General features: G+C 43.2%; 2 protein-coding genes across 2 annotated transcripts; one reads left to right on the top strand and one right to left on the bottom strand.

Annotated features, from left to right (window-relative positions):
• Window positions 1-7617: 7617 nt before the first annotated feature.
• Window positions 7618-13259, bottom strand: lsg1 (large 60S subunit nuclear export GTPase 1). Its single transcript, XM_080533160.1, has 14 exons — window positions 13060-13259; window positions 12435-12561; window positions 12207-12327; window positions 11888-11974; window positions 11695-11781; window positions 11509-11569; window positions 11116-11292; window positions 10174-10581; window positions 9919-10020; window positions 9676-9818; window positions 9221-9345; window positions 8958-9037; window positions 8641-8814; window positions 7618-8293 (listed from the first exon to the last, which is right to left on the bottom strand). Exons 1-14 carry the CDS (start codon window positions 13147-13149, stop codon window positions 8111-8113), a joined length of 1965 nt encoding a protein of 654 aa, XP_080389286.1. The 5' UTR covers window positions 13150-13259; the 3' UTR covers window positions 7618-8110.
• Window positions 13260-14229: 970 nt separating this feature from the next.
• fam43a (family with sequence similarity 43 member A) lies at window positions 14230-15920 on the top strand. The gene has a single exon (XM_080544615.1). It carries the CDS (start codon window positions 14324-14326, stop codon window positions 15368-15370), a length of 1047 nt encoding a protein of 348 aa, XP_080400741.1. The 5' UTR covers window positions 14230-14323; the 3' UTR covers window positions 15371-15920.
• The last annotated feature ends 11114 nt before the right edge of the window (window positions 15921-27034 follow it).

Below are 27034 nucleotides of genomic sequence, written 5' to 3'. Positions count from 1 at the left end.
CGGGGTAGGGTCAGGTGGGGGGGGGGGGGGTGTATGTATGTATGTGTGTGTGTGTGTGTGTGTGTGTGTGTGAATGCCGCCCGAGTTTTGATAGCATCTGTAGTCAAACACATTGACAAAGAGAATCAGTCCAAGAGTCATTTAACCCAGTCATTCAATCTCTCACTACAAATGAAATGTCTGTGTTGGTTCCAAAAAAGTAACTTATATTACACTCAATAATAGCATTAGATTATATGTTACAATAATATTCTTTTTTTAAAGAAGAAGAGAGATGAGGAATACTTTCTTGTACTTTTATTACCTTATATACATATATACCAAATGTAGATCTGACACATTATGATGAAGATGAAAGATATTTCCTGGTCATTTACCCATGCATGGAACAGGCATGCCACTGTCACACAATCCGCCAGTCAGAACTCTCTCCTCTGCTACTCCAGAGATGTCACAGCTGCAGAGGCCTGTGGGTCTGGAGCTTGCCTTGGATTCTTTGGCCATTCCTGCAGGGGAAACTCAACCACTCCCTCCTGATCTTTTTGAGTTTTGCTCCACTGTGCATGTGCTTCCTCGAAATCCCACTGGAACAGAAGACAATGGTTCTGTTAATACAGTAATGATGGGATGTATACTTAACTGACACATCTCCGATCTCCCCAATAATACACAGATTATTCATTAGGACCATTGTCTACATAACATTGAATACTTTAACCTCATTAGCACAAAGCGTAACTCCTCTAGTTTACTGCAACCGATAGCACACCTGACAAGTGTTGTTATTGTTTGGAGTGACAGTTATTGTTCAGCCAATCACCTCGTTTGTCCTCAGTGTCCAAAATGTCAAGGCCAGCCCCTGTCCGACAGACATCACACAGAGGCCGTAAACAGCTCCCAAAATAGCAGAGGCCAGTGCTCAATCCCCTATAGACTAGGCAACCATTTTGTCCAGCTTCCGAGGTAGACTGGCCCAGCCCTGCTCTTTAATCAAAGATCTTTAACTGCTGAACAATCGGGACACAATGCAAATCTCAAACAACTCAACCCCTCCGCCTCACCCTAACCCCGCTTAGAACGAGCACTCAGCAGAAATTTGCCAGAAACACAATGCAGAACAGAATTCCAGCCCTTCTGGTGGTTGCGCTTGTTTTAAAAGTCGCAAGACACAGTGCCAGATTTCACAGAGCTCTGTGGTGAGTTTATACAGGCAGCAAATTGAAAAAGGCCTTTCCAATTTCCTCATGGGATTCCAATGCAAAAGCAATTATGGTGATATGTAAAGCAGCCTGAAACTATTTAATTCAACTTCATGGTTTATGCAAATGCTTTCAATATTGTTCGGTTGTCCACTAACATATCTTTCTTTATATCTATAGCACATTTGTTCTCCAAATTAGTCTCATCCAATACGTTTACAACTGGGCCCTTCATAACCCAAGTGTGCAGTATTATATAATGATATAATGTTATTTGTGATGACCAAGAATGGCACTTCCCAAAGACAAAGGGTCAGACGAACTCCAGGCAGTTCATATTGCATGGTTTGTAGAGATTAAACATTACACAATGTGTGTAAACCGAACAACAGCCCCCACCCCCCAATCATATTACTCAGTGACTAGAAGTCTAACAGAATCACCAGGTGAGGCTGGTTGTATCATAACAAATCTGCAGTCCATAAAGATGGTGATTGTCAATACTGACATTAAGGATGGTGACATACGGTAATTCAACCGTGGCAACTACGGTACTTTCAGAACACCTCTTCGGGACCCTGCTGCTCTTTAGCACACTAAGCTGTGGGAGGTTCACATCATTTGCTTTTTCCTGTTTTGTGAATAGTATGAAGTTCCAATTGTTTTCTCTCACACCATTTGCCTTTGTTTCAGATTAAATGACATCCTCCAAGACTTGGCTTTCTGCACAGCCACAGAGAGCACAAGTATTCAATTGTTGTGACCGATTGAGGGACACAGTCTGCATGCTTTGCTTACAGGTCACTGAAAGACATCTCCCTCGCTCCTTGTAGACTATTTTCCTAAACATGAGGTAGACAAGTTGTCTATAAATGCCAATGTACAAGAATAGTGGGGAAAAAAAGTCCATAAAGCAAAAAATGAGTTCAGAGTAGCATTCTGAGTATAAAGAAGTAAACTTGTAGACTGGAAATGAGGAGCTTTCAGAAGAGCATAATGATCAAGGTCCTGGTTTTACAATAATTTCTTGACAGTGAATTGGCCTATATTCAGACAGTCAAGCACCCAACATGCTCCATTCACCATTCTCTACACACCAGCACCACCTAGAGGCACAATTTGGTTTAATAGGTCATACCGCTTCATTGTTTGTTGCCCCCAACACACTCCAAAGGACCTCAACCATATCCCATTACAGTGATGTTCTAACTATAATACATGTATAAAATGTAAGATATTGATAAAGGATGAGGAGATGGCACATTGGTTAATAAAAGTGCTGACCTCCAGATCAGAGTTGAGGGACGAGGACGCGTCAGAGGATGAATCCAAGAAGCATGTCTCGTCCACTCTCACCACCCGCACTGTCCTCTTGAGGGGCTGGCTCTTCGACGCCCCCTCCCGGGAGAGAGTTACCTCCTTTAGACACACCTGCTAAACACAACCAAATGGTCTCTGGGACAAGATGTCATCAAATTGCAGGGAATAAAGGAGAAGAGCAGAGAAGAGCATCTTCTAATTCAGGGGGAGTGGTCGGAAGACTTGAATTAGACTTCAATCCCATGGAACATCGGTTTACAGTGTGTCACTTGGTATACTTTACATGTGGATATGTTATATTTGCTCACCTGTCTCACAGGCTGAATGTTGACCTCCATGTAGTGTCCCATGTCAGTCATCTTAGTGAGACTATTATTGTTTGAAGGAGCGTGGGGAGGAGCCCCATCCAAGCCCAACTTATGAGGGAAAGGGAGTCATATTTAATATTTTTATTTTAAACATGAGACCAAGGCAAAAAATAGGACAGAATGAGCAAATCAAGAGTATGAGCAAAACAATAAAGAGCATGGGAATAAGAAAAATTGACGTATGAAAAAAGCATACAATATTTCTTAAGCCCATTTTTCTACACAGGCATAATAGACTTTCAGGACAGTAGTCGCCAAAGACCTACTGTGTGTTTCTTGTGGGTCTTTGTCCTGGGGCTGTTCTGAGAAGGGGAGGAGGAGGAGGAGGAGTCCCCCAGGAGGCTCTCTGTGTCTGGAGTACACCCTCCAGACTGCTGCCTAGTGCTGACAGCACCCCTTCTGCACCAGGAGAGGACCACAATCTGATAGGCTACGGTTAAGGTGGGCACAATCACAACTGCACTGGAAGCAGGATGGTGGGAGGATCAAGTCAAATTGGCCTTAGTCATTCATGGAAATGTACTGATATTCCGTGAGCTGAGAATTACCGGTATAAGGTTCTATCTCCGTTTAGGGTAGTTCAGAGACATTGAGCGTCAAAGTTTTTACATTCCATTATGTTTTGTGAGATGGAACCTTTGTATTTTATTAATTACCAACTAAAACATTTCAACATTTTAAAAATAACACGACACAGGCATTAATAAACACCTAATGGATCAGATTATGTCAAAAATGTTGACCAAAAATTGAGATAGAACCTTATAATTCTACACTCACGATTCTATCCATACTGTATGCTGAGGAGTGCCGCTCATAAAGGTGAGGAAGGATACAGCCAGGTCCAGAGCTGCACAGCACGTTGACGTCAGTAGCCATGGCATGGCTCTCAGGACAAACTCATACTCGATATCGTAGAGCAATATGGCAGAGGTGTAGAGGACACCAGCCAGGGAGCACAGCGTTGCAGAGAACACATGAACCTTTGAACTCATCTCCCCTCTGTGCTAAAACACAAGAGATTGAAGTGCTTCACACATTGTTGTATGCATGGGTGTGCTTTTTGAAATGACACATCCACTACACTTTGGTGCTTTTGTGCCAAAACATGGAACACATAGAAACTCAAGCATGAATGAGCAATACGATATGGTGAGGTGTCACTCACTGCTCTAGAGAGTGCAGGGAACCTGGAGGTCCAGGCAATGACAAAAGACAGCAGGCCAAGCACGTAGCCCAGGACTTCAGCGTTGTCCTGCTCAATGAGACAGAATATTTCGCTTTTAACCGGTGAAAACAACACACACACACACACACACACACACACACACACACACACACACATACATACACACAATGTATTGTACTTACTTGCAGGAGGTAATTGAGGAGTATCCTTCCAGTGAAGGGCCTGTCTGCTGGCAAAAGGCTGGCTCTGGAGTTCAGGTAACTCCCTCCTCCCACCACAACCAACAGTAGCAAAGACACAGCAAAGAAATTCTGCCTCCTCCGTTTCCGCATCATCCACAGTCTCTTCTCTGAGGGAAGTGGAAAGGTGTGCAAGGTTTGCGGGTTTCATTGGAATTGTTTCCGTCAGTAGGCTACAGGTTTATTGTGATAGTGTACTGTGATAACTGGTGCGCATTGCCGGTTAGGTTTGCACTTTATTGGCATCTAACTGGCATCTGAGAACTCTTGTTCAGACTTATTTGAATAGTGTTAGGCTTCATAGGACATCTCACACAGCTCTGAGCTGTATTTTGCCTGTGTAAATATATTGAGATAGATAGTGTATCCTGTCCTATGATTAAAGGTTTGAATGACAGGAAACAAAGAGAACGTCCAGCCATGGGTCTACAGCACAAACAATTGTCTCTACACACAGAATTCAAAGCCACTAGATGTACATCCATGGCATTTATAATGTAGGCACTCCTTTGAGGGAAGTGTGTGTGTGTTGCGTGGGATAACAAGGAATCCTTGAAAGGTCAAATGCTCTCAGCTCCTCTTACCTGTTCTGGAGTTCCAACACAAGCATATTGGGAATAAGATGGACATGAAATGAACAGCATCGACAGCAGCCATAAAACCACCCATTAAGACCTATAAAGCAAATCAAAGTGGAAGATGGAGGTGGTAGACTACAGTATGCAGTATCATTTAAAAAGGCCTTATGCATGTTTCTTTACAAGCTGGAGAGTGGAGACCCTACAGGTCAGATGTGTTCTCACCTGAAGAGCCAGCTGGTTGGCGAGAATAGCCCCGACTACATTGCACACATTTCCAAGAAAGCAGTAGAAGGAACCAGCCGCTTCGTTGCTTGAATTTCTGTCCCGCATTCTGCACCTCCGAAAGGCTATAACACTTAAACAAGTTAGGACAAACGATTGTTAAAAAAAATCAACGTCATGCAGCAACTGCAACTGCAACTGCATGCACTCATTATGCGAAATCGTCCACCTACTTACGAAAAGGATGACACCAACAAAAGTAGCGCAGAACACAGACTTAGTCCGATGGGGATGTAAACTTTCTGTCTGTCTGAGAAGCAATGGCGCCACCAATAATTCAAGTCCAAAAGGAGATGGAGTTTGTTCTGCTCTTCTAAGGGTACTGTGTATGTTCCCATATCGCTACAATGATGTGTAAATCGCATCAGCTGCAGAACCGTACGTGGAATACTCTGCTAACCAAGCGCTTCTTCCTCTAGCGCGACTGTGCGCAGGTGTTCTCCACTCAGCACAGGTATGAAGTGCGCCTTGTGCCCTCGGGTGCGACTTCACTGCAATCACACATGGAGCGACGTGGATCAGGGCATAGCGAATTACAGCTATACACATTTTACAAGATAAGTTGATTCTTTTTTATTATAATATACAGGTGCTGGTCATATAATTAGAATATCATCAGAAAGTTGATTTATTTCAGTAATTCCATTCAAAAAGTGAAACTTGTATAATGTATACATTCATTCCACATAGACTGATATATTTCAAGTGTTTATTGCTTTTAATTTTGATGATTATTACTGACAACTAATGAAAACCCCAAATTTAGTATCTCAGAAAATTAGAATATTGTGAAAAGGTTCAATATTGAAGACCCCCTGGTGCCACACTCTAATCAGCTAATTAACTAAAAACACCTGCAAACGCCTTTAAATGGTCCCTCAGTCCAGTTCTGTAGGCTACACAATCATGGGGAAGACTGCTGACCTTACAGTTGTCCAAAAGACGACCATTGACACCTTGCACAAGGAGGGCAAGACACAAAAGGTCATTGCTAAAGAGGCTGGCTGTTCACAGAGCTCTGTGTCCAAGCAAATTAATAGAGAGGCGAAGGGAAGGAAAAGATGTTGTAGAAAACAGTGTACAAGCAATAGGGATAACCGCACCCTGGAGAGGATTGTGAAACAAAGCCGATTCAAAAATGTGGGGGAGATTCACAAAGAGTGGACTGCAGCTGGAGTCAGTGCTTCAAGAACCACCACACACAGACGTATGCAAGACATGGGTTTCAGCTGTCGCATTCCTTTTGTCAAGCCACTCTTGAACAAGAGACAGCGTCAGAAGCGTCTCGTCTGGGCTAAAGACAAAAAGGACTGGACTGCTGCTGAGTGGTCCAAAGTTATGTTCTCTGATGAAAGTACATTTTGCATTTCCTTTGGAAATCAAGGTCCCAGAGTCTGGAGGAAGAGAGGAGAGGCACAGAATCCACGTTGCTTGAAGTCCAGTGTAAAGTTTCCAACGTCAGTGATGGTTTGGGGTGCCATGTCATCTGCTGGTGTTGGTCCACTGTGTTTTCTGAGGTCCAGGGTCAACGCAGCCGTCTACCAGGAAGTTTTAGAGCACTTCATGCTTCCTGCTGCTGACCAACTTTATGGAGATGCAGATTTCATTTTCCAACAGGACTTGGCACCTGCACACAGTGCCAAAGATACCAGTACCTGGTTTAAGGACCATGGTATCCCTGTTCTTAATTGGCCAGCAAACTCGCCTGACCTTTGTGAAGAGGAAGATGCGATGCGCCAGACCCAACAATGCAGAAGAGCTGAAGGCCACTATCAGAGCAACCTGGGCTCTCATAACACCTGAGCAGTGCCACAGACTGATGGACTCCATGCCATGCCGCATTGCTGCAGTCATTCAGGCATAAGGAGCCCCAACTAAGTATTGAGTGCTGTACATGCTTATACTTTCCATGTTCATACTTTTCAGTTGGCCAACAATTTTTTTTTTTTTTTACTTGTTTTGTATTGGTCTTAAGTAATATTCAAATTTTCTGAGATACTGAATTTGGGGTTTTCATTAGTCAGTAATAATCATCAACATTAAAAGCAATAAACACTTGAAATATATCAGTCTGTGTGGAATGAATGTATACATTATACAAGTTTCACTTTTTGAATGGAATTACTGAAATAAATCAACTTTTTGATGATATTCTAATTATATGACCAGCACCTGTATATATAATATATTTTTTACAACGTTTGCAGGATAAGCGCTATACAAATAAGTTATTCTTATTATTTAACTTTATATTTGGCTACTGTTAATGTAATAGGTCTAATATAATAACCTCTAGGTGTGGTGAGCATTACAAATTAAGATAAATAATGATAAACCATGGCAAATAACGATTTACACAAATACACTCAAATATATCACCATTTATTTAAGTTACGTGTTGTTGCCTTATTTCAAAGACATTCATCCACAACTGTATATAAACAGATTACAAGACTGTCCAGTTAGTGATGCCAACTAATTATCGTCTATTAAACACAGTAGTCTTGTATGTTTCCTTTCTTCTTATTTTTTTTTAAAAACAGAGACGCAGAAGCTGTATTAAAATTTGAATGACCTCCTTACAAATCAATGTAATCTGGATAATTCACCATGTTTGATACGTTTTGTGAGATTGGTTGCACAACACAAAAACGACCACATGATAATAATATAAAATAGTGGAATGTACTGCACTGCTTGATGACGTCTGTATGGTACTGTTGAGACAATGCACAGCACCTTGGTAAAAAAAAACTTTAGTCTTTATATCAAAAGACAACCTATTCCAGATTCACCATACTGCATAATGGAGGTTAATGAAGACCATCAAGGCACAAAACACAAAAGTACTCATTACTGTAGAATTGCCCTTGGTGTTTAATACTCTATTCCACTCCATATTATCAGTGATTTCAAGCAGTTCATAGATTCATCAGGCATCTAAGTGCCCAGTGAGCCTGCGCACTTTCTCCTTCTTGTTCCTGTTGCCGTGTTTCTTCCAGGGCTTGCCTACAGGGGGCTTGGAGCCAGGGGTCTCAGGGTTGCCTACAGGGCCGTTCCCTGGCTTGTAACCCATGAAATGCTGGACCCCTTTGGTGAGCGCCCGCACATTATTCTGCAACAAAGATGGCATAACAACTGGGTCAATATCAGAATGCTCCTCTCTTTTTTTTTTTTTTTTGGTGTGACAGAGATGGTAGAGATTTGACAGGAAGGATGGGTGAGAGAGGAGGGATGACATGCAGGATATGTCCCCGACCGGAATCGAACCGGGGACCCTGCGGTTACATGGTCAACGCTTAACCCGCTACGCCACCTAAGCGCCCCCTGAATGCTCCTCTCTTAAGTCAAGGAGCTACAATCAGTTTGTATGACCATGACAATAAATATCTATTTTCCACATTTGAAACAGCATCAAAAAATATTTACTTGCCATCCTAGACTTCCTCAGAGATGCTTTACCTGATGAAAGAAGTTCTTGTCGACCATATTCTCGATCCTCCTGATGTTCCGGCGTTTGCCTGCTGTCTTGCTGGGGTCCTCACCGTCTGTCTCGTCGTACTGGAACTTTCTATGCTGGGGCTGGAAGTCTTCACTGTTGTAGTTGGGAGGAGGGTGGCAATACAGGAGCTTCCCCTGGAGGTGGTCAGAAACAACAACATGTTAGAGTGGCTGAACAGACAAGCTACCTAACACATTTGATAACAACACTGCTCAGATTCACAGGCTTATATGTACAGCACAGAAATACACAGAGGAAATGTAGACGGTGAACCTACACAGACGTAATCCTTGAGGATGTAGCGGGCTGATCGTGACCCGTCGGGCTGGCCGTGTGCGTTCATGAAGCCCCTCATGTCTGAGAAAGAAGAGAAAATAACAGTGTTCGTGATTTGCTGTAACTTCATTACTATGTTGAGTTCCTCTGGTGTCATGGGTCAGATTTGAACATGAGACCCTCAATTTTCCTCAGGTTTTGGGCTATGTCTCCCTGGTATTCTACTGTTCTGCACTGCACAGTGCTGTAAGCCTGTGGTCTTACATCCGTAGGCCATTAGCAGCTCCTCATAGGTGGGTACACGGTCTGGATCCTCGTCCTCTCGTGGGCGGATGATGTTGATACCATAGGTTCCTTCCAACACGTCACGAGGGATTGTCTGACACACGTAACCAGCCTGTTAAGGGCTCAACCACACTGAACAGCAAATCAACTATCTGAAAACTAATTTACCTGAGCAATACATTATTGTGATCTTCATTTCCCATTCAGTTTTTACAGATAAATATAACAATTACACAGCAAGGAAAAGAGAAAATGAATAAATTATCAATTTAAGAAGGTTGCTACTTAGACAATATGAAGGTATGACAATTAGAAGGTATTAATCATAACAAAGGAAGTTGTAAAGCTCCGTTTGATTCAACTGTTCAACACCAACTGGGCGTAAGTGATGAGGCAGCAGAGTAGTGCAGAGGGGTGGTAAAGTGAAGGATATGAGAGAGATAGCCGGCACGCAGTCTCTCATCTGGTCGATGGGCAGGATCCCACAACAGATCATCTCAGCTTTAGTGGACACAAAGGAGGGCATGACAAGGCCGGGACAATCACACAGACAAAGGCCTGGCTCCACAAACAGCGTCTGGAACACACAGGCATCAAAGGTTAGCCCTCCTAATACCATTACAAAATGAGGAATTTTCTCACCTGGTAGATCAGGAAGTGCTGGGTGTGCCCTTTACCTGGAAGTGCTTGGTGTGCCCAGGTGTGACTGAAACCGACACCTTTTTATTTCTCATAATGGTGTTGATGGTGGAACTTTTGCCCACATTAGGATAACCAACCTGTTGAGACGACATCAATAAGAATTGGTTGCGATATCCCAAATAAATACCCATGAAACAAGAATGTGATAATCATTCCTCTAACATGAGCTGGTGTTGACAGCATGGATGTAGTGATAACCAGTGTGTGGATCAGTGTGTAGCCTTACTCACCAGTCCCACGGTGATCTGACCCTCTTTAAGCTTAGGCCCAGAGTGGGCTGACTTAAACACCGACAGCAGCTCGTCTTTCTGCAGCAAACGACTCGAGTTGTGGAAGGTAGAACCAGTGGAGTCTATACCCTCCTCTTCATCAGATGAGCTGCTGTCTGTGTCCTCCTCTTCTACACAGGCTTTAAACTGCTTCCCTCTCTGCTGCTCTTCCTCCATGCCGCTCTCCCTGTCCTCCTCCTCCTCCTCCCCCTCTTCATCATCATCATCATCATCATCCACGTCCCCTCTTCCTCTTTTTTGTATTGAAACATCATTGTCTGGCATGCCCTCGTCTTCTGCATTGTCTGGCATGCCTTCGTCACTCTGTTCGTCTTGCTGTTCGTCCTCCTGGTCCTCCAGTTCCGTTCCCTATAGGATCAGGGTTGAGGATGGGGACATCACACAAAGCAAATTGAGTAGTCAGTTCATTATTCCATGGAAAATAAAATACCTTCATTTTTATTAGTGTTGTTCCGATACCATTTTTTGATCCCGATACCGATACCGATACCTGACCGTGCAGTACTTGCCGATACCGAGTACCGATCCGATACCACGGCGTTTGAAAAAACATGTTTTTTGAGCCGCATACTCACCTCGATGTAAAATTATTGCTAACACTTAGTCTGGCACTGCTCAAAACCTTTGTAAAACTCGTAAAGTTTTTGTAAAGTACTCGCCGATACCGATACCAGCATTTTTGTGCGTATCGGTGGCCATGCCGATACTAGTATCGGTATCGGAACAACACTAATTTTTATTTCTTATTTATTTGAGAGACAAACAACACTGTTTCATCACATGAGGACTTTCATCTTATTGGTAATTCATCCTCCTGTGTGTGTGTGCATCCAAACAATAAGCAAACTGCTTTCCCTTAACCAAAACAGACTGACTCCTTACCTTCTCCTCTGCCTCCAACCTTTCGTTCTCTGCTAGAGCAGACCAGAACACAGCCTGCAGACCCTCTTTCTGAAAGTGTCTGGCCCAGACCCGCCGCTGCTCCCGGGTCAGCAGGTCTGCTTTGTTGACCAGTATCATGTTCACCTTGTACTGGGACACCTCCTTCACATAGCACTCCTAAAAACACCAGGAAAAAATTAGTGAAATTGGCCTACACCAGGGTTTCCCCAGCCATCAGTTCTGTAGGGCAAATTGTCAATCCCACCCTAGTACTGTAGCCCCACATCCACAACAAATGACTTGCGTTATCTTCAGATGATGAAAATATCAATGACGTTTGAAATATTTCAAGCATTTTTAGTTGACAACCTTAGTGGAGGTCATCTTACTTACCAGGTCAGGGCAACGAAACAGCAAAGGGTTCCTGCCATCAACAATCTGAATAACAACGTCACTGAGAAGGAAGAATTCAAAACGTTACCACTGTCACACAAGGGAAAATTATTCACAAATCAACATCCTTATTTTCAAACGGAGAAAAGAACTGACACTCAGATATGACCACGCTCTGCTTCCTACCTCCTCTCAATGACTCTCCAAAGCTGTCTCCAGAAATCCAAATTCCTCTCAAATGGGGTGAGAATTAATTTATGTTCTTCTTCCAGCCTTTCAGACCAAAAGAACAGACACACATTAGGTGACAGATTACACACACTGTAGAAATACTATGTGCACTAGGATTTAGATTCAATCAAAGGGTTGGGTTACATACACCGCAAGACTTCGTCTCCATTCTAGGAAGCTATCCCTCTCTGCTTGCTGAAGGGCTTCTGAGCTGGTGTTCTCATCCCATTGGGGCCTTTAATGTGGAGGCAAAAAAAGATACTGCAATAGCACATCGATATCTATCACATCGATATCTATCACATCAATATCTATCACATTAAAAAGCTAATGCCAATCAATGTCTCATTTGTTTTTATCTGTTATGAAGATTGATACGGAAACATCAGCCTAGTTCACTGCAAAGAACAAGACATGTAGGGATGGTTAGACAAGACAGCTTATCTGAAAGAAACTATTATGCTTACCGACGTGGAATTCTAAGGGCTTTCATATTCTCCTCTTGGAGCTTCTTCAGCGCTGAGGTCTCCTCTGTTGAGAGTGAGCCTGCACGAGCTGCCGCTGGCACGAATTTGATGTTGAGCTTCTCTGAGAAAACATATGATGTTAATTTAACAACATAACTCGAGGCATGCTGGTAGATGATGTGTCTTTATATCTCGCATCACTAACCATGACGGAGGAATATTATCTACCTGCAATAAACTCTGTCCCTGCCATCTCCGCAGTGGCAAGGAAGTCATCCATGGAGCTCTGTTCGGTGACTGAACAGAGGTTGAGGCGACCCCAATCGTAGCCATCGTTCAGTTCACTGGTGTGGAGCTGGAAATTAAATCGAATTAACCTTCAATATATGATATATGAGTGCACTGGCGGACTCAAGGGGGGCGACCGCCTCTCCTGGTGCCCCCACGGTTGAAAAACGTCTCTCTTAAGTGCCCTTTTGAGTGGCAAAAATGCCCTTTTGAGTGGCAAAAATGCCCTTTTGAGTGGCGAAAATGAGAGGACGTGCCCTATTGGTGCCCCTCCAATGGTCTAAACTTGACCATGTGCCCCCACAGTTGAAAAACGTCGCACTAAAGTGCCCTTTTGAGTGGTAAAATTAGAGGATGTGCCGTATTGGCTGCCCTTCCAATGGTCTAAACTTGACCATGTGCACAGATGGGGTCCCATGTTGTGCAGTAGGTGCCCTTTTTTTCTTTTCGCCCCCCCCTGCCCTTCAAACAGCCTGAGTCCGCCACTGTATGAGTGCCAGAAATCAATCACCACAAAATTAAAAACACTTCTCTGATTTTGGGATATAGCCATGATGATTCATACCCAAGAATCGCCCCTCTTCTTCCCTCGACTTGCGTTGAGTCTGTCCTTGACCAGCGCTCTTCCCACTCCACCAGACTTCTTCTTACTCATTGTTGGTGTGAGTTTAAGGTTGTCAAACTCCACAAAGCTGCACGTGCTGTGAACTTAAAAGGACAACAAGTTAAACAGCACAGTTACGGCGCCCCGTCGCCATGTGTGAAAGTTGTTGTCGCTAGAGAACCGGAAGTGAAGCGGAACGTACCAGAATTTCTGTAAAAAAAAAAAGAGAGAAAAGCTTAGTCGTTTAGAATAGTTATTCTTTATTTGAATATCATTATACAATTTATTTTGGCTGTTATTGAACAATTGTATATATCTATATCTATATATCACTGTTAAAATCGCGTATAAAAATGTGCCCAGTAATGTTTTTGGTACGTTCCTAAAGCTGTGTGCAACACTGAAATATGCATTCAGTGAAATATAAGCCACCAAAGAGAGTTCCCCTATGCTCGTGGAGTACGGACACGTTATGCAGCCGCATCACTGCTATCGCCGACAGATGGCAGCATGAAACAATTGTTCAGGATATAGGAGAACAACAGCAAACCAGTTTTACTTTGTTATTGTAAATCTGTCAGTAAAGCATCATTATTCTTAATACTACTTGCATTGTAACAGTTCTGTTTTCCCAGTGTGTTTCTGTTTTTTCTTTCCTTAATTGATATGACGAAATGTATGTCCTCCATAGAAATGGAAGAATTGAAGGCAAATGCTAAAGTTTCAATTTATAGATCGCATAGAAAAAGAGAATTTATTTTTTACTCTATATTATTCCTTTCTTTTACTTCCTATGTTCAACCTAGTCAAGTCAAGTGCACACTGAGAAAAACTGCGTCCTCCAGGGAGAGATATTTGGCTTTGGTCTATTCCATCCCTCCCTCTACGTCCCCCTCAGACACAACGAGATGGTTTCGCCCAGTATATATCCACTGTAGACGTCCCCCCTCAGACACAACGGAATGGTTTCACCCAGTATATATCCACTGTAGACGACGCTTCTCTCAGCAGACTCACATCGCTGCTCCACCTGTGTGCGCTAGGATAAGAGAGATGGAGAGCGGCACTTCAGAGGATGAACAAACGAAGTACACGGTCACCTCGCCATTTGTTATTGTGGACTAGCTTATTTATGGAAAAACGATAATACGAAGATAACACTTAGGAGCAATAAAACTAATTACAGTTGTCAATTGTATTGGTCCGTTCAGGACACGACCATATAATGCTGCCTTGGAAGAAGAACAAGTTCGACCTGATAGAGGAAGATAAACAGTCGAAACAGAAGCAGGGTTATGCCGTGAGTTTGAACTACTCTGCGCTGACCTCCTTCGCCAAGTCTTGCCCGGAGAGCGCTCTGAACAGGGTGGGCAGTATGTTCAAGTCCAAAAGGAAAAAGGTCAAAATCACCAGCGAGGACCCGACGTACACGGTCCTCTATCTGGGCAACGCCACCACCATCCAGTCGAAGGGAGAAGGGTGCACGGACGTGGCCGTGAGCAAGATCTGGGGCAAGAGCGAAATGGGCAAGAACGGGACCAAGATGAAACTGACCATCAGCTCCCAGGGCATCCGGATGGTGCATGTGGACGACAAGGCGAGGAGACCGGGACACTTGTACTTACTGCACCGGATAACCTACTGCGTGGCCGACCCCAGACTACCCAAGATGTTCGCTTGGATATACCGACACGAGATGAAACACAAGGCGGTCATGCTGCGGTGCCACGCCGTGCTCGTGTCCAAGCCGGAGAAGGCGAAGGCCATGGCGCTCCTCTTGTACCAGACTTCGGCGACGGCTCTGGCTGAGTTCAAAAGACTAAAGCGAAGAGACGACGCCAGGCATCAGCAACAACAGTTCATAGGGGAGCAAACGATCCCCCTGGTCCCTCTGAGGAAGCTTCTGAACGGACAGTGTTATTACAAGCCCCCGGTGGAGCGCAGCAGGAGCGCGCCGAAACTGGGCTCCATCACAGAGGACTTGGTCGGGGAGGAGAAGGAGGAGAAGGCGATGCACTTTGAGTGCGAGGACATCCTGGACACGGAGGAGGATGGTGTGGGCAACGGTAGTAAACAGGAGCTGTCGCAGATTATCAACGACCTTGGAGAGATGAGCATAGGCAATGACGTGCAAACACTAAAAGCGGACCTTAGAGTTACCCGGCTACTCTCTGGGGAGAGTACGGGCAGCGAGTCCTCCATAGAAAGCAACCAGGAGCCCGTCTCGATTTCTAACGGATTCGAGGAGGGGAAAATGCAGGAAATCGGTTGAATAAGTCCATGCATTTTTCCTGCATGTATTGAAAACAATTTCTGACTTTATTTTGTTGTGCTGTCAATTTTAAGGAGAGTGTAATGCCTGTAGTATTGTGCCTCCTCCTCACCAACTTGAAAGGATACAGTAAAGACTGTATGTTACAACGATTCTGGACGAAACATGCACAACTTGAAAGACACACCGTTTATTTAAGATATTTTGGGGGGAGGTGATCACAGAGGCATCATGCATGTCCGTTCTGGAGACGACAGGACCCGTTAACGCGCTCTGCGCATCAGGACAATGGTGCAGGCTATACCTCTCTGATTCCCAACTCTTTCATTTAAAACATTTGTTTTAGAGCTTGTTTTTTACCCAACTTGTTTCCTCATGGAAATGCCACTTTTCTTCAACAATATTGTCCAGAATTATGTAACATTCCATTTTGAATGCACGTTTCCTTATTGGCTCAATGGGTTGAATGAGAAGTCATTCACTCTTCTTTCAGGAGGCTTTCCTGTTCTTTTTTTGCACTGTTGTGGAATTCAGTCGAGCATTACATTGAATTATGTACATCGTCTCCTCTATGTTCTCATAAACATAAATGTCATATCTTTGCTGTGCAAAAGAAAAAAATACCCTAATGTATTAAAATGTACATAGTAAATGCATTATGTGTATACAAATATTCGTTATTTTTTAAAGAAGAAGATGTGGTTTGTTTCTGTGAACCTCGAAAAATGACAATAAAAACAAACAAAAATCATAATCAGGCATGATATACTGTTACTAGTTTATACACTCATGTCATGTGAAGAGGTCCAGCCCTCGGAAAATATGTTCCACTCAGTGCATCCAAGGAAATAATTTGATTTCAACCTCAGAATTCTCCTCCAATATCAGGTCAGATTCTAACGGATGATTATTTCTATGCACACTGCGAATTGGAAAGAGACATGTAGACTATGAGCGAAGCACATTCTAAGTTAGGTTAACATGTGTATGCACTAGTGTTGTTGTCTAATGTACAAGGCATGAAATGTCTTCTTAGAATACAATTCATTGGGTGGCAAATCATGCTGTTTGCGTTTGGCATGAGGGAGAAATATCTTAAGATCACATAGGATACAGCAGGCCTACTAGCTTCTCAGCACAGGAAATGGGAATCTAATGAATTAGGCCTATGCATAGTTCAAGTTTGTATCAGCCTACAGTGGTTTCAGATATACAGGCTTTATATGATGTGCTGTCACAGAAGTGGAACATTACTCTTTTTCATTCATTCTGAACATAATGCTTACTCATTATTTTTGGTCACACTATTTTGGTAGGGCTTTACCGTACACATTTGGTAGAATCGTTTTTTTCCAAATCACACTGCAACCAACACCTGTAAACCATTGTATTCTAGCTCCTGGGCTGTTTATGATAGCCACAGGATTCATCCAAATGGGTTTTGTAGGAAATGTGTGTTGCAGCCAGTCACACAACCGTAAGGGCACCAAGCCAACCAAAGGGCATCTGGATGCACCACAACATGTGGAGGATAGGGGATGGGATGACGTTTTGTGATTTTGTTAGCTAGTTATATCAAATAAGTGAGATCATGAGGGCCTTTTTATAGTTGTTACTTTGTTAACTTGGATTATTATTCAATAAGGATGTAATAAGGTATACACCATTAATCAAACTTTCATTGAATCGGACTAATCACATAGTTCAAATGCCAGCATGTCAGATTTGATATATGTAGTCTGCAGTAGCCTTGTGTTGTTTAACATAATGAGGACCAAGGCTAAATGACATGTGTGAATAATGATCACAGACGCGGCTACAGTATCAACCTTCACAGCCAGACATCCGCTGCACTGCCACTTTTACAGCTTCTCTGTAAGTAGAAGGACTGTCACTGCTACTTTCCCCCACGCATACCCAAACCTGCGTAGCAACAGGCCCACACAAATGCCACATGCTGTATACAGCTCCTGTCATATGGTAATAACACTGTGCCACCCTGGCCCACAGCAGCACTGCTCTTTCAGAGCTGTCAGTCGACCAGACATGTTGTGTTTTCTAAATCATATTTCATCATGAGGAGCTGAGAAAGAGTCCCTACTCCTGCCGTAGCTGTCTGGGAGTACCGTATTGATGTTGCCATTAGTATTCTAGTCAGGGGTTGTGCAATTTGCTACAGCCCAGCATTGGTCTCAGTCTGTCTGCCAGTGTGTTATCCCAGAGCCCCCCGTATTGCATGCAGGGATGCTGCTTCAGGGATGGTCGCTAGGCTAGCTAAAGCCGCTGCGTGGGACTGAATTAGAGATGAGGGGAGAAAGGTGAGCTTGTTCCCTGTTTAGTGACTAGAAAACACATGCGTTGTGTTTTCTAATAAAAAACACAGCCTTTTCGCAGCAACACTCAGCATCAAAATTGTCCAGACCATGTCCAAGTCTCTATCAATAGCATGGACGACTTCCAACGTGGCTGTAGCCAATGGTTTCGGGCCAATGATTGCATAGACAGGGTTCTATAAAAAGCTGCTTTTCATTATGCATTGATTTCCACGGCGCTCACAATGACACAGTAACACAAAACTCCAAACCGACGCTCTGTTGCTCTGCTTTCTTTCAAGTTGCAGTGGATGGAAACCTTACAGTAGGACGGAAATAGAACCAGTGTGCATGAACCTGAACCCACACAGTTCCCCCTCACAAGGTGGTGCCCCATCTGCAGCCTCCTGTACAATTATACCACAGACAGTATGACATCGTCAAACCATGCCCCCACCACAAAGAAACCAACAGGATGTGCTATTAGTGGACAACTGCAAACTAGAGCTATAAACCACATACACAGACATAGAAACAGTCCAGAAGACTACTATTTAGAGATGATTAACTTTCACTTACTTTTCACCCTCTTGCAGCCATGACCTATATTCTCCCAGAATGCCAACACAGGAGATTTGAAATCTGTATTTACAGGCTATAATAACCTATCAAGATCTTGGTACGTGTGTATGTGTGTGTGTGTGTGTGTGTGTGTGTGTGTGTGTGTGTGTGTGTGTGTGTGATGTGTGTGATGTGTGATAAATCACTTGATACAGTACACTGTATGTTGACACTGAGTGCATCTGTGCATGTAAACACGTGTTAATTCAAATGACCTGGGGAGAGAGTCAAACGTATTGTCTCTCCTGCTGAATGCTTTTTTGGCATTAACATGTCATGTGCAATTTCTCCGTGAACAAACAGGTTTGCTTAACCTACTCACTGTATGGCATGACTCAACAGGAGGTAAATAGCACTCATGCTGCAACAGAAAACATGTGAACATGTAAGGGCTTGTGTAGAACATACATCTACCATCGTACCATCTTACTCTTAACACCCGTCTTCCGAAACCATTTATATTGACCTTGGATTCATTTAGAAGATTCCTTTATCTGTGCATACAAAGTGAACTGCAGTGGTTGAAGTCACCTTTTAGCTCCTCTCTCTGTTTAAAGTGAGTTTTCCCTCATTTGGATTTCAAACATTATGATGAATGCAGTTTGTGTTTGAAAAACAAATGTGTAATTTAAAAGATGAACACCACCTAGGGAATAACCAGAGTAGACTAATGATCTATTTGCAGAACACTGCTCTAGGCCATAACAGTGCTGGATTTGCACCAGAAGTAGAGATAGGCTTGTTTTTCAACCATGGAATTCAATAATGCATGGAGGTGCTTGGAACAGTACAGCCTTTTAGGTTAGGGTCTGGTTACATCAACAGCAACCAGACACAACACTGGCCTGGGTCACAATTAGGAGGGCATTGACCCTCTGTTTGATAGCAACAACCACACAACAAATATGGTGGCGAAAACAACACACAAGCACACAAATAGTAGCATAAATGAATGTGTTTTAGCATGCTCCATAAAAACAAATGCAAGTAGATGCTCAAACACCCCACAATAGCAAGCAGTGCCAGAGGCAGAAATAACATTCCAGTTATGACCCAGAAACATAGTCTCTGATTTAGAATGTGGAGGTGTATAATTAATCCACGTTCAATTCCAGTAATCACCATTTTATCCTGCTTGGAGTTTCTCAGCCAAAGACTGCTATTAGCACATTTAAAAGAGCACAGTAGGCTACAGTCGGTTGAAATAGAGGTTAGATTGGGTTGCACTGACTCAAGTGTTTTCCATATGCCTGTGACAGCTTTCTCTGGCATGTAACATCTGGGCCCATGGCAGGTGACATGGCAGGTGTCAAAGACAAGACAAAGGCAATCTAATCTGACACTCCCTGTGACATTCCCAGGCTGTTTCAGTGAAGATATGCTCTGGGAGATATGCTCTGTGTGTGTGTGTGTGTGTGTATGTGTGTGTGTGTGTGTGTGTGTGTGTGTGTGTGTGTGTGTGTGTGTGTGTGCGTGTGTGTGTGTGTGTGCGTGTGTGTGTGAGAGAGAGGCTCTCTGGTGCCACTCATTGGTTTGACAGCTGTCCTCCAGGAGTGTGTGTGTGTGTGTGTGTGTGTGTATATGTGTGACTATTCGTGACGCCGTACAGTCACTTTGATGTCAGCACAGTTAAAGAAATGTGTTATCCGCTGCATCTCTCCTCCAAGTGCTGAAGGCTTAAAAAAAAACAAGTTTTTGTTATTTTGGTTGAGATAGAGAACAGACACATCAGTGTTTCAACCTACGTGGCCGAATGTAAAAAAAAAAGAAAGAAAGTAAAATAACATACAATTATGAAATTAAAGATGCAAGAAGTAAGTGATTTTAGCAACATCAACATTTACTTCCATTAGTGATGTAGTATATATTACATCTCAAACATAACTTAACTCTCGATACTATTTGTTCACCAGTGCTCTCAGACACAATTCTTTCTCATTGTTTTCCCTAGGCCACTGTGAAACAGTAGAGCGCCTGAGCCATAGAATGCTCTTGTTTTCCAGTGTTCCTGACACAAAAGGTTTTCCCCCTAGAGAGCCATAGATTTCAGAGGTTATTTCTGGCCTTCCGTTTTGCCAGGAGGAAATGGAATAATAACGGGAGAACAGGGAAAATCACGGGACAGACTCGACTGATAGATGGCCTGTCTGTATGGCATGGGAGATTCCATAAGAAAATGGAATCCGGCCACTAGGTCTTTCATTTTTGTAATAAGATACTTATCAGCAGATATTGTGTGATTATGTGGGGGCTATAGGGGCATATCAATCTCCCCCAAATTCTACCTGTTCATTCATGTGTAAATAGTGGACCCAATGAGAGTCATACAGTACAATTCATACAGTATGTTATCGTATTACAGTACTTACAGGACTCTAGATGATATCGTTCAAATGATTCGAATACTGCCTCAGATGAAATTCCTGCAGTCTATTTCCCCATGTTCCTGGTAAGGACAGGAACCAGATGCAGCGATCAACACTTCAGTTCCTCAGTCCTCCCAGGGGGGGCTGAGTGTTAGCTTCATCATCTGAGGAGAGACATGGTGGTGCTACTGGGGTCTCAAGATGGCAGACAGTGAAATAGTGTCAACGTGGGACGAATACAAACACTTCCTCAGTTGGAGATGCAGGGTCTGCTACTGATAGACTCAAAACGAGTTATTCTCCCTATCCTACCTTTTTGAGATACCTATGATGTAAGGAAACGGACATTCCTTTTGTTTTGGAAATGCAAATAGGAACTAGGGTCTTTCAAAACTCTACAACTCTACAATATATAATATATATTATACATGGAATAAATGGAGAAAAGTAGGCAGTAGTATCCAGACTGCTCTTTCTTGCATAGAGCTACACAGCACTTCTCTTTTGTTTCTCTCTTGGATGTGTTTTTCTCTTCTTTTATATGTGTTTTTCTCTCCATTTCTCTCCTCCCAGATTAAGGTGAGATGATCGTTAGGTGGACAGAGGACTGCCCAACACTGTGTGAGGCTGTCTTTGCCAACCCCCGAAATTCTCAACCCCAACTGTCACCAGGAGGATGGAGGAGAGCAATGGTGGAATGGAATAGTGGCACCCTGCACACAGCAAAGGAGGTATAGAACTCCAGGATGGGCTCAATGTAATTCACGGAATGGATTGAGGAATGGTATCAAACACGTGCAACTGTTTGTGGCTATAATCTATTATTGCATATACAGATCACTGCCGTGGAGGGCATGCTGACAGTCACCACGCGGCACAGTATTGACAGATGGATATGTGCTGTGCGGGGGGGGTGAGGGGGCCTTTAGAGCACTGGGGAGGAGATTCGATCAGTGCCACTTTTAGTAACGTGTCATCAATCTGCATCCATCTGGAACCTTATTGACAGCTCCTCTCTCTGCTCTGGTAGAAGTGGCTGGACGCAAACAAACTCAGAGAATGCTGTTTCTCCACCAACGTACCTACAGTATATGGGAAGACGTCTCTAATAGTGGACAGAATGACAACTGTTCTGTGCTCAGAAGATGTTTATTTTAGCTTTGTGGACATAATTACACAACTTTATAAAAAATGCACTGTAACGCATCGCGGCAACAACCTCATTATACTGCATTGTGGGTTTCGTTGAACGTGGCCTACTTGTCCTTTTCACCATTCGGTTACCTCAATCAGAGCAAATACCAGGATACAACACATGGCTGCATTCGGACTAAAGAGTGTGGATGTCACATGAAGAGGCTAGAACACTGTGCACAGTCAGTGCTGTGCAGATCCCTGCAGGCCTGCCACAGGAGCCATGAGCCAGGAGCATTGTCTGAGACGGGAATGTAAACAAACCGGGTCTTTTGTTCACAGATATGCCAACAATGTTTATTCCCTCTGGTCTGGTCGGCATGAAGGCTGAGAATAATAATCCTGAGAAATAGACCAGTGAGAAACTAAACTCTAGGTTGCGTTGCCTAATGCAGTGGATGCTGTATCAGATCACCAGCATCTGAGAGACGTACACGGGAGACTGGTGAGGACAATGTTTTGATCAACTCAGTTGAGTCCCTCAGGGTCATCAAGAGAGGAGAAGATACCGTAGCCACAGTATGTGAAGAATGTTAACCCATCCTATCCAAACCAGAGAGAGAGAGAGTACTTATCATGGATGATATACAGTACATCATATAAACAACATTCATTGGTGTGAGGTTAAACCATGTGTTCCCTCATATAAATCTAGTCACTGACAAGCATAATCTGTAGAATAGTACAGAATAATTCAAAACAGAACAGAACAGAATAGAATAGAATAGCAACTGGTTCGACATGGTTTAACCCTTTGTTCTATAGTGGCTAATCTCCCTGTAGGTGCACCAGTCTACAGTCCATACCCAGAGGAGCCTGTCCAAAGCAGGCAATGGTGGAGGTGGAAACAGATGGTGCCTACCCACTCAAAGCCTCTTAAAATCCTCTTTACAGAGGGCAGTGGCCCCTGGAGAGTTGGGTTCTATTTGACTTACAATGCTATCTAATGGTGGACTGTTTACTGTAATCTCTTCCCCACTACAGGCTGCCTCTAGATTTAATGTGTGAGGTCTCCTAGCCGATAGAATACTGGACGTTTTCTTGAATGAACAAGTAGTATACATTCTGGGGCTTCTGTATTTCTGGCATTTTTTTGTTTAGCTTTGTGTTCTTGTGTACACCCTTCCAAATCTATAGAGGTGTAACAAGCCTCTGTTTTTGATACCATTGATACCATTCCTTACTCCATTCCTTACTCCATTCCAGGCATTACACTGAACCCATTCTCCAATGTCTACCTCCACCAGCCTCCACTGTAGTACTCACATGCAGTTTGCAAACTAGCATAAACAGTCCTGGACAGGAATATCAGACACACAAACCTACGCCACCATATTCTATTCCCAGAATTCTTCAACAGCCCTGCTTTAAAATCACTCATTTACATAAACCTGTGTGATAGGCTGAAGACACATTTCCAAACAATACATATACAAAACACATAACGTGATCACATGGAAATCACAGGGAAAGGAAACATTATAATCAATGCTGGACCTTCCTCCAATGACTATTTCCAGTGACAATAGTGAGTGTCAATAGAGTGGCTTATTTTGATAACTCTTGCAAGACTTATCAAAATAAGACTGGATTTTCCTTTAGCAACGTTGATGGAATACCCCCCTGGGTAGGCCCAAATCTCCAAAAGTGTATCATTGTACTTCTGCAGAATAACAGACGTCATGATATGCAATGGAGTGTGACTCGGCCAGAACGGGTTATTCAAATATAGCGTGCAGCACACAGACAGTACTCTGATTGCTTACACACAGACATAGACTGCACACACACACACACACACACACACACACACACACACACACACACACACACACACACACAAAACAACCTTTGTTCTCAAGAAGAGTCTTATCAAGAACGATGACAGATACATGGCCGAAGTAGAACTTGGTTGGCCTCTTGTTTTGCTTTCTCACAGGTATGAGTAATGAGCCAGAGAATTGGCTTGCGTAGACACCAATTAAATTATTATGACATTACATTTCTATGAAATCAACATGAAGCAGGAGCTGAGAGTGAAAGCATGGTATGGATCTACCAATGATGCTTAAGATTGTTTCTCTCTCAGAGATGAAATAGATATGTGTGCAAAAGGTCTGACTGCACACATGATAATAATGAAATTCTTGTTATGGCTTTTGACACACACACACACACACACATACACACACGCGTGCGCGCAAACATTATTCTTGCCTGATTCTCATGTAGGTCTTAGTCAACATTTCAGATTTCAGGTAAAATTATTTGTTATTGGGAAGGCTGCATAGACACAATAGGCACACACACACACGCACGCACGCACACACACACACACACACACACACACACACACACACGTATACAGTACTCTAAAGTACATTTAGTACTATTAGTCGCTCTATGACCTGCATCTGTCATCTGAGCAGGCTCATCCATCAGATGGGAGACATAGCAACACATACTGTTCCTTAACGCTGGAACCGCTGCTGGAAGCCTCCTAAGCACAAAATTAACTGGTTTCAGAGTGTGTGTGTTTCAGTGTATGTGTTTCTGTATGTGTGCGTGTGTGTGCGTGCGTGTGTGCATATGGGAGTCTATGTCTGCAGATCATCAAATCAGTATATGATATTATTGCAATGTTGAATTACAGGTAGAACATGTTCTGAAGAGACACCTCTCAGGAACACACACACACGCACACGCGCACGCACGCACGCACGCACGCACGCACGCACGCACGCACGCACGCACGCACGCACACACACACACACACACACACACACACACACACACACAGGCTCCTGATACATGTGGGAAACAAGCTGAATTATATAGCAGAACATTGCTCTACTTATGAAGAACATATTTGTCCGTGAACGTATGCAGTATAGGTCCAAACATCATATGAATTAGGCTTTTATTATCAGGTCAGGTACTACATTCACTGGCTGAGGAACCCTTCACTTACAGTTGATTGTGAATAAATGGGTTACTTTGGAGCTGTGTGTGAGTGAAAGAGAGAGAGAGAGAGAGAGGGAGAGAGAGAAAGAGAAACTTTATTTGCATAGTCCCAAATACAGTAGATTGAGATAGAGAGAGAGAGAGAGAGAGAGAGAGAGAGAGAGAGAGAGAGAGAGAGAGAGAGAGAGAGAGAGAGAGAGAGAGAGATGTGGCAGAATGTGAAATCATCTAATAAGATGAGGCCAGGCTGAGGGTGAAAGGTTGAATCCCAAAGGTTGTCCCATCAGTAACCTGCCCACATGTTTTTGACTAAACATGATTTAAACACGCTTGGAATTCCTCTGATAGCTGCCCCTCCATTGGCCTTGACATTCCTACCATAGCTGAGGAGGGTGTGAAGGGAGAAAGAGAGAAAGAAAGAGAAGGAGTGAAAAGAATGAAAGAGACAGAGAGGATGGAGAGAGGGAGCAAGAGATTGAAGAGACAAAGAGAGGTGATGTCTTGCTCTGGGCAGCTCAACTTCTTTCTCCCACACTATGCTATCACCATGGCTCATCACTATGGCGATGCCCCAGAATGCCAGCATCATGCTAATTTCTAGAATGCTAAGCTACATTTGCCTGTATATGAACTCCTGGTATGGAGACAGCAGTCGAATCATACAGTGCTGTGTGTGTGTGTGTGTGTGTGTGTGTGTGTATGTGTCAGTATGTTACGTTCTAGTTCTCTAGGGTGAAGAAGTAACAAATTACAGTTGGTATGAGTAAAGTAAAGATATTTATTTGGCCATGACAGATTAAAAAGTCTTATAGCAATGAATGAAAACAGAATGTGACAAACAAACAAATGCCTCAAAACAAAAGAAACAATAAACACATCCCGAGGCTGGTTTTAAAATAACAAACAAAAACAAACTGTGTAATTTCCTTAAAGTATAAAGTGACTATTAGATTACAAAACTCAAAGTATCAACAAAATTATAATCAAATGATCTCTAACAAAGTACTAACAATATCACTAAACAAAGAAACACCTAACAAACTAAACCACCAGCATGGCATGATACAAAATGGTGGGAACTGTGTGATGGGATCACACAGCTGCTGCTGGTTTTCTTTCAGGGTCTTTTGAATGGTGTGGCCTCTGATGATTGGTTGGTGTTCTGATGATTGGCTGGTGTTGATTGGCTGGATGATTTCCCAATTATCAAGGGGGGGGGTGGATCCCCTGGACTGGACTCATCTCCTATTTATGTTTTAAAGAGACACACACAAACACACACACACACACACACACACACACACACACAGACACAGACAACCAGAACAGACACTACTACAGACACAAACATAGACAGACAACCAGGCTACTGATAGCCGTCACACAGTAGCAGAGTTCTGTTATAGAGGGAGGGAGAGGAGGTATGGAAAAACAGGATAAACAGGAGACCAAAAATGTGGTCACATCACAATTTCTCAGTAACACTGCTACCGTAAAAAAAAAAAAGATTGTATGCACTGAGAGTGATACACATATGACCTGGAGTGATTTACACATGGATATACTGTAGTACATACAGAACTCTGGGTATAGTCAGTTCCCCTGTGCTCTTTACTTTATACACAAACGAGTGCAGAAGCACCTACCCTAGCAACCGCATCATAACATTTTCCGATGACACTGCCATCCTTGCTTTAATAAAAAAGGACAGTGACCTAAATGACTATTATTCTGAAATCCAGAGGTTTGTTAAATGGTGTGATGCCAACTGCCTGGTTTTAAATGTTAAGAAAACTGAGGAGATGGTGTTCGACCCCAGAGGTGTTGGGGACCACAGGCCTGTGGTCATCCACAAACAATCCATCTCTCAGGTCGCCTCCTACAAATATCTTGGGGTTTTCATTGATAACTCACTCACCTGGAGCACTCATGTAGACAGCCTGTGTAGCAGATTACAACAACGTCTACACTTCCTACGCCGCCTTAGAGTTCATGGTGTTGACCCAAAATTTATGCTACTTTTCTACCAGTCTGTCTTAGAGAGTCTCATCAGATACGGCATTACATCTTGGTTTGGTAACCTATCTGTAAAACTAAGGTCCAAACTGGTCCGACTGATACAGACTGCATGGAAGATCATAGGGGTGAAAGACCACTCATCCCTGCAGTCTATTTTTGAACAGGCTACTCTCAGACAGGCTAGTAGA

Source organism: Nansenia antarctica, assembly GCF_963989245.1.
Source record: "Nansenia antarctica genome assembly, chromosome: 1".
NCBI lineage: Eukaryota > Metazoa > Chordata > Actinopteri > Argentiniformes > Microstomatidae > Nansenia > Nansenia antarctica.
Note: the sequence above shows the minus strand (reverse complement) of the source record. Positions and strands in the feature narration are given on the sequence as shown.

Coding starts and splice junctions, on each gene's coding strand:
- lsg1 (XM_080533160.1), bottom strand. CDS start 13,149: ATGAGTAAGAAGAAGTCTGGTGGAGTGGGAAGAGCGCTGGTCAAGGAC. Junction 12,562..13,059: donor AGAAGAGGGGCGATTCTTGG/GTATGAATCATC, acceptor TTTAATTTCCAG/CTCCACACCAGTGAACTGAA. Junction 11,782..11,887: donor TGGAGACGAAGTCTTGCGGT/GTATGTAACCCA, acceptor TTGGTCTGAAAG/GCTGGAAGAAGAACATAAAT.
- fam43a (XM_080544615.1), top strand. CDS start 14,324: ATGCTGCCTTGGAAGAAGAACAAGTTCGACCTGATAGAGGAAGATAAA.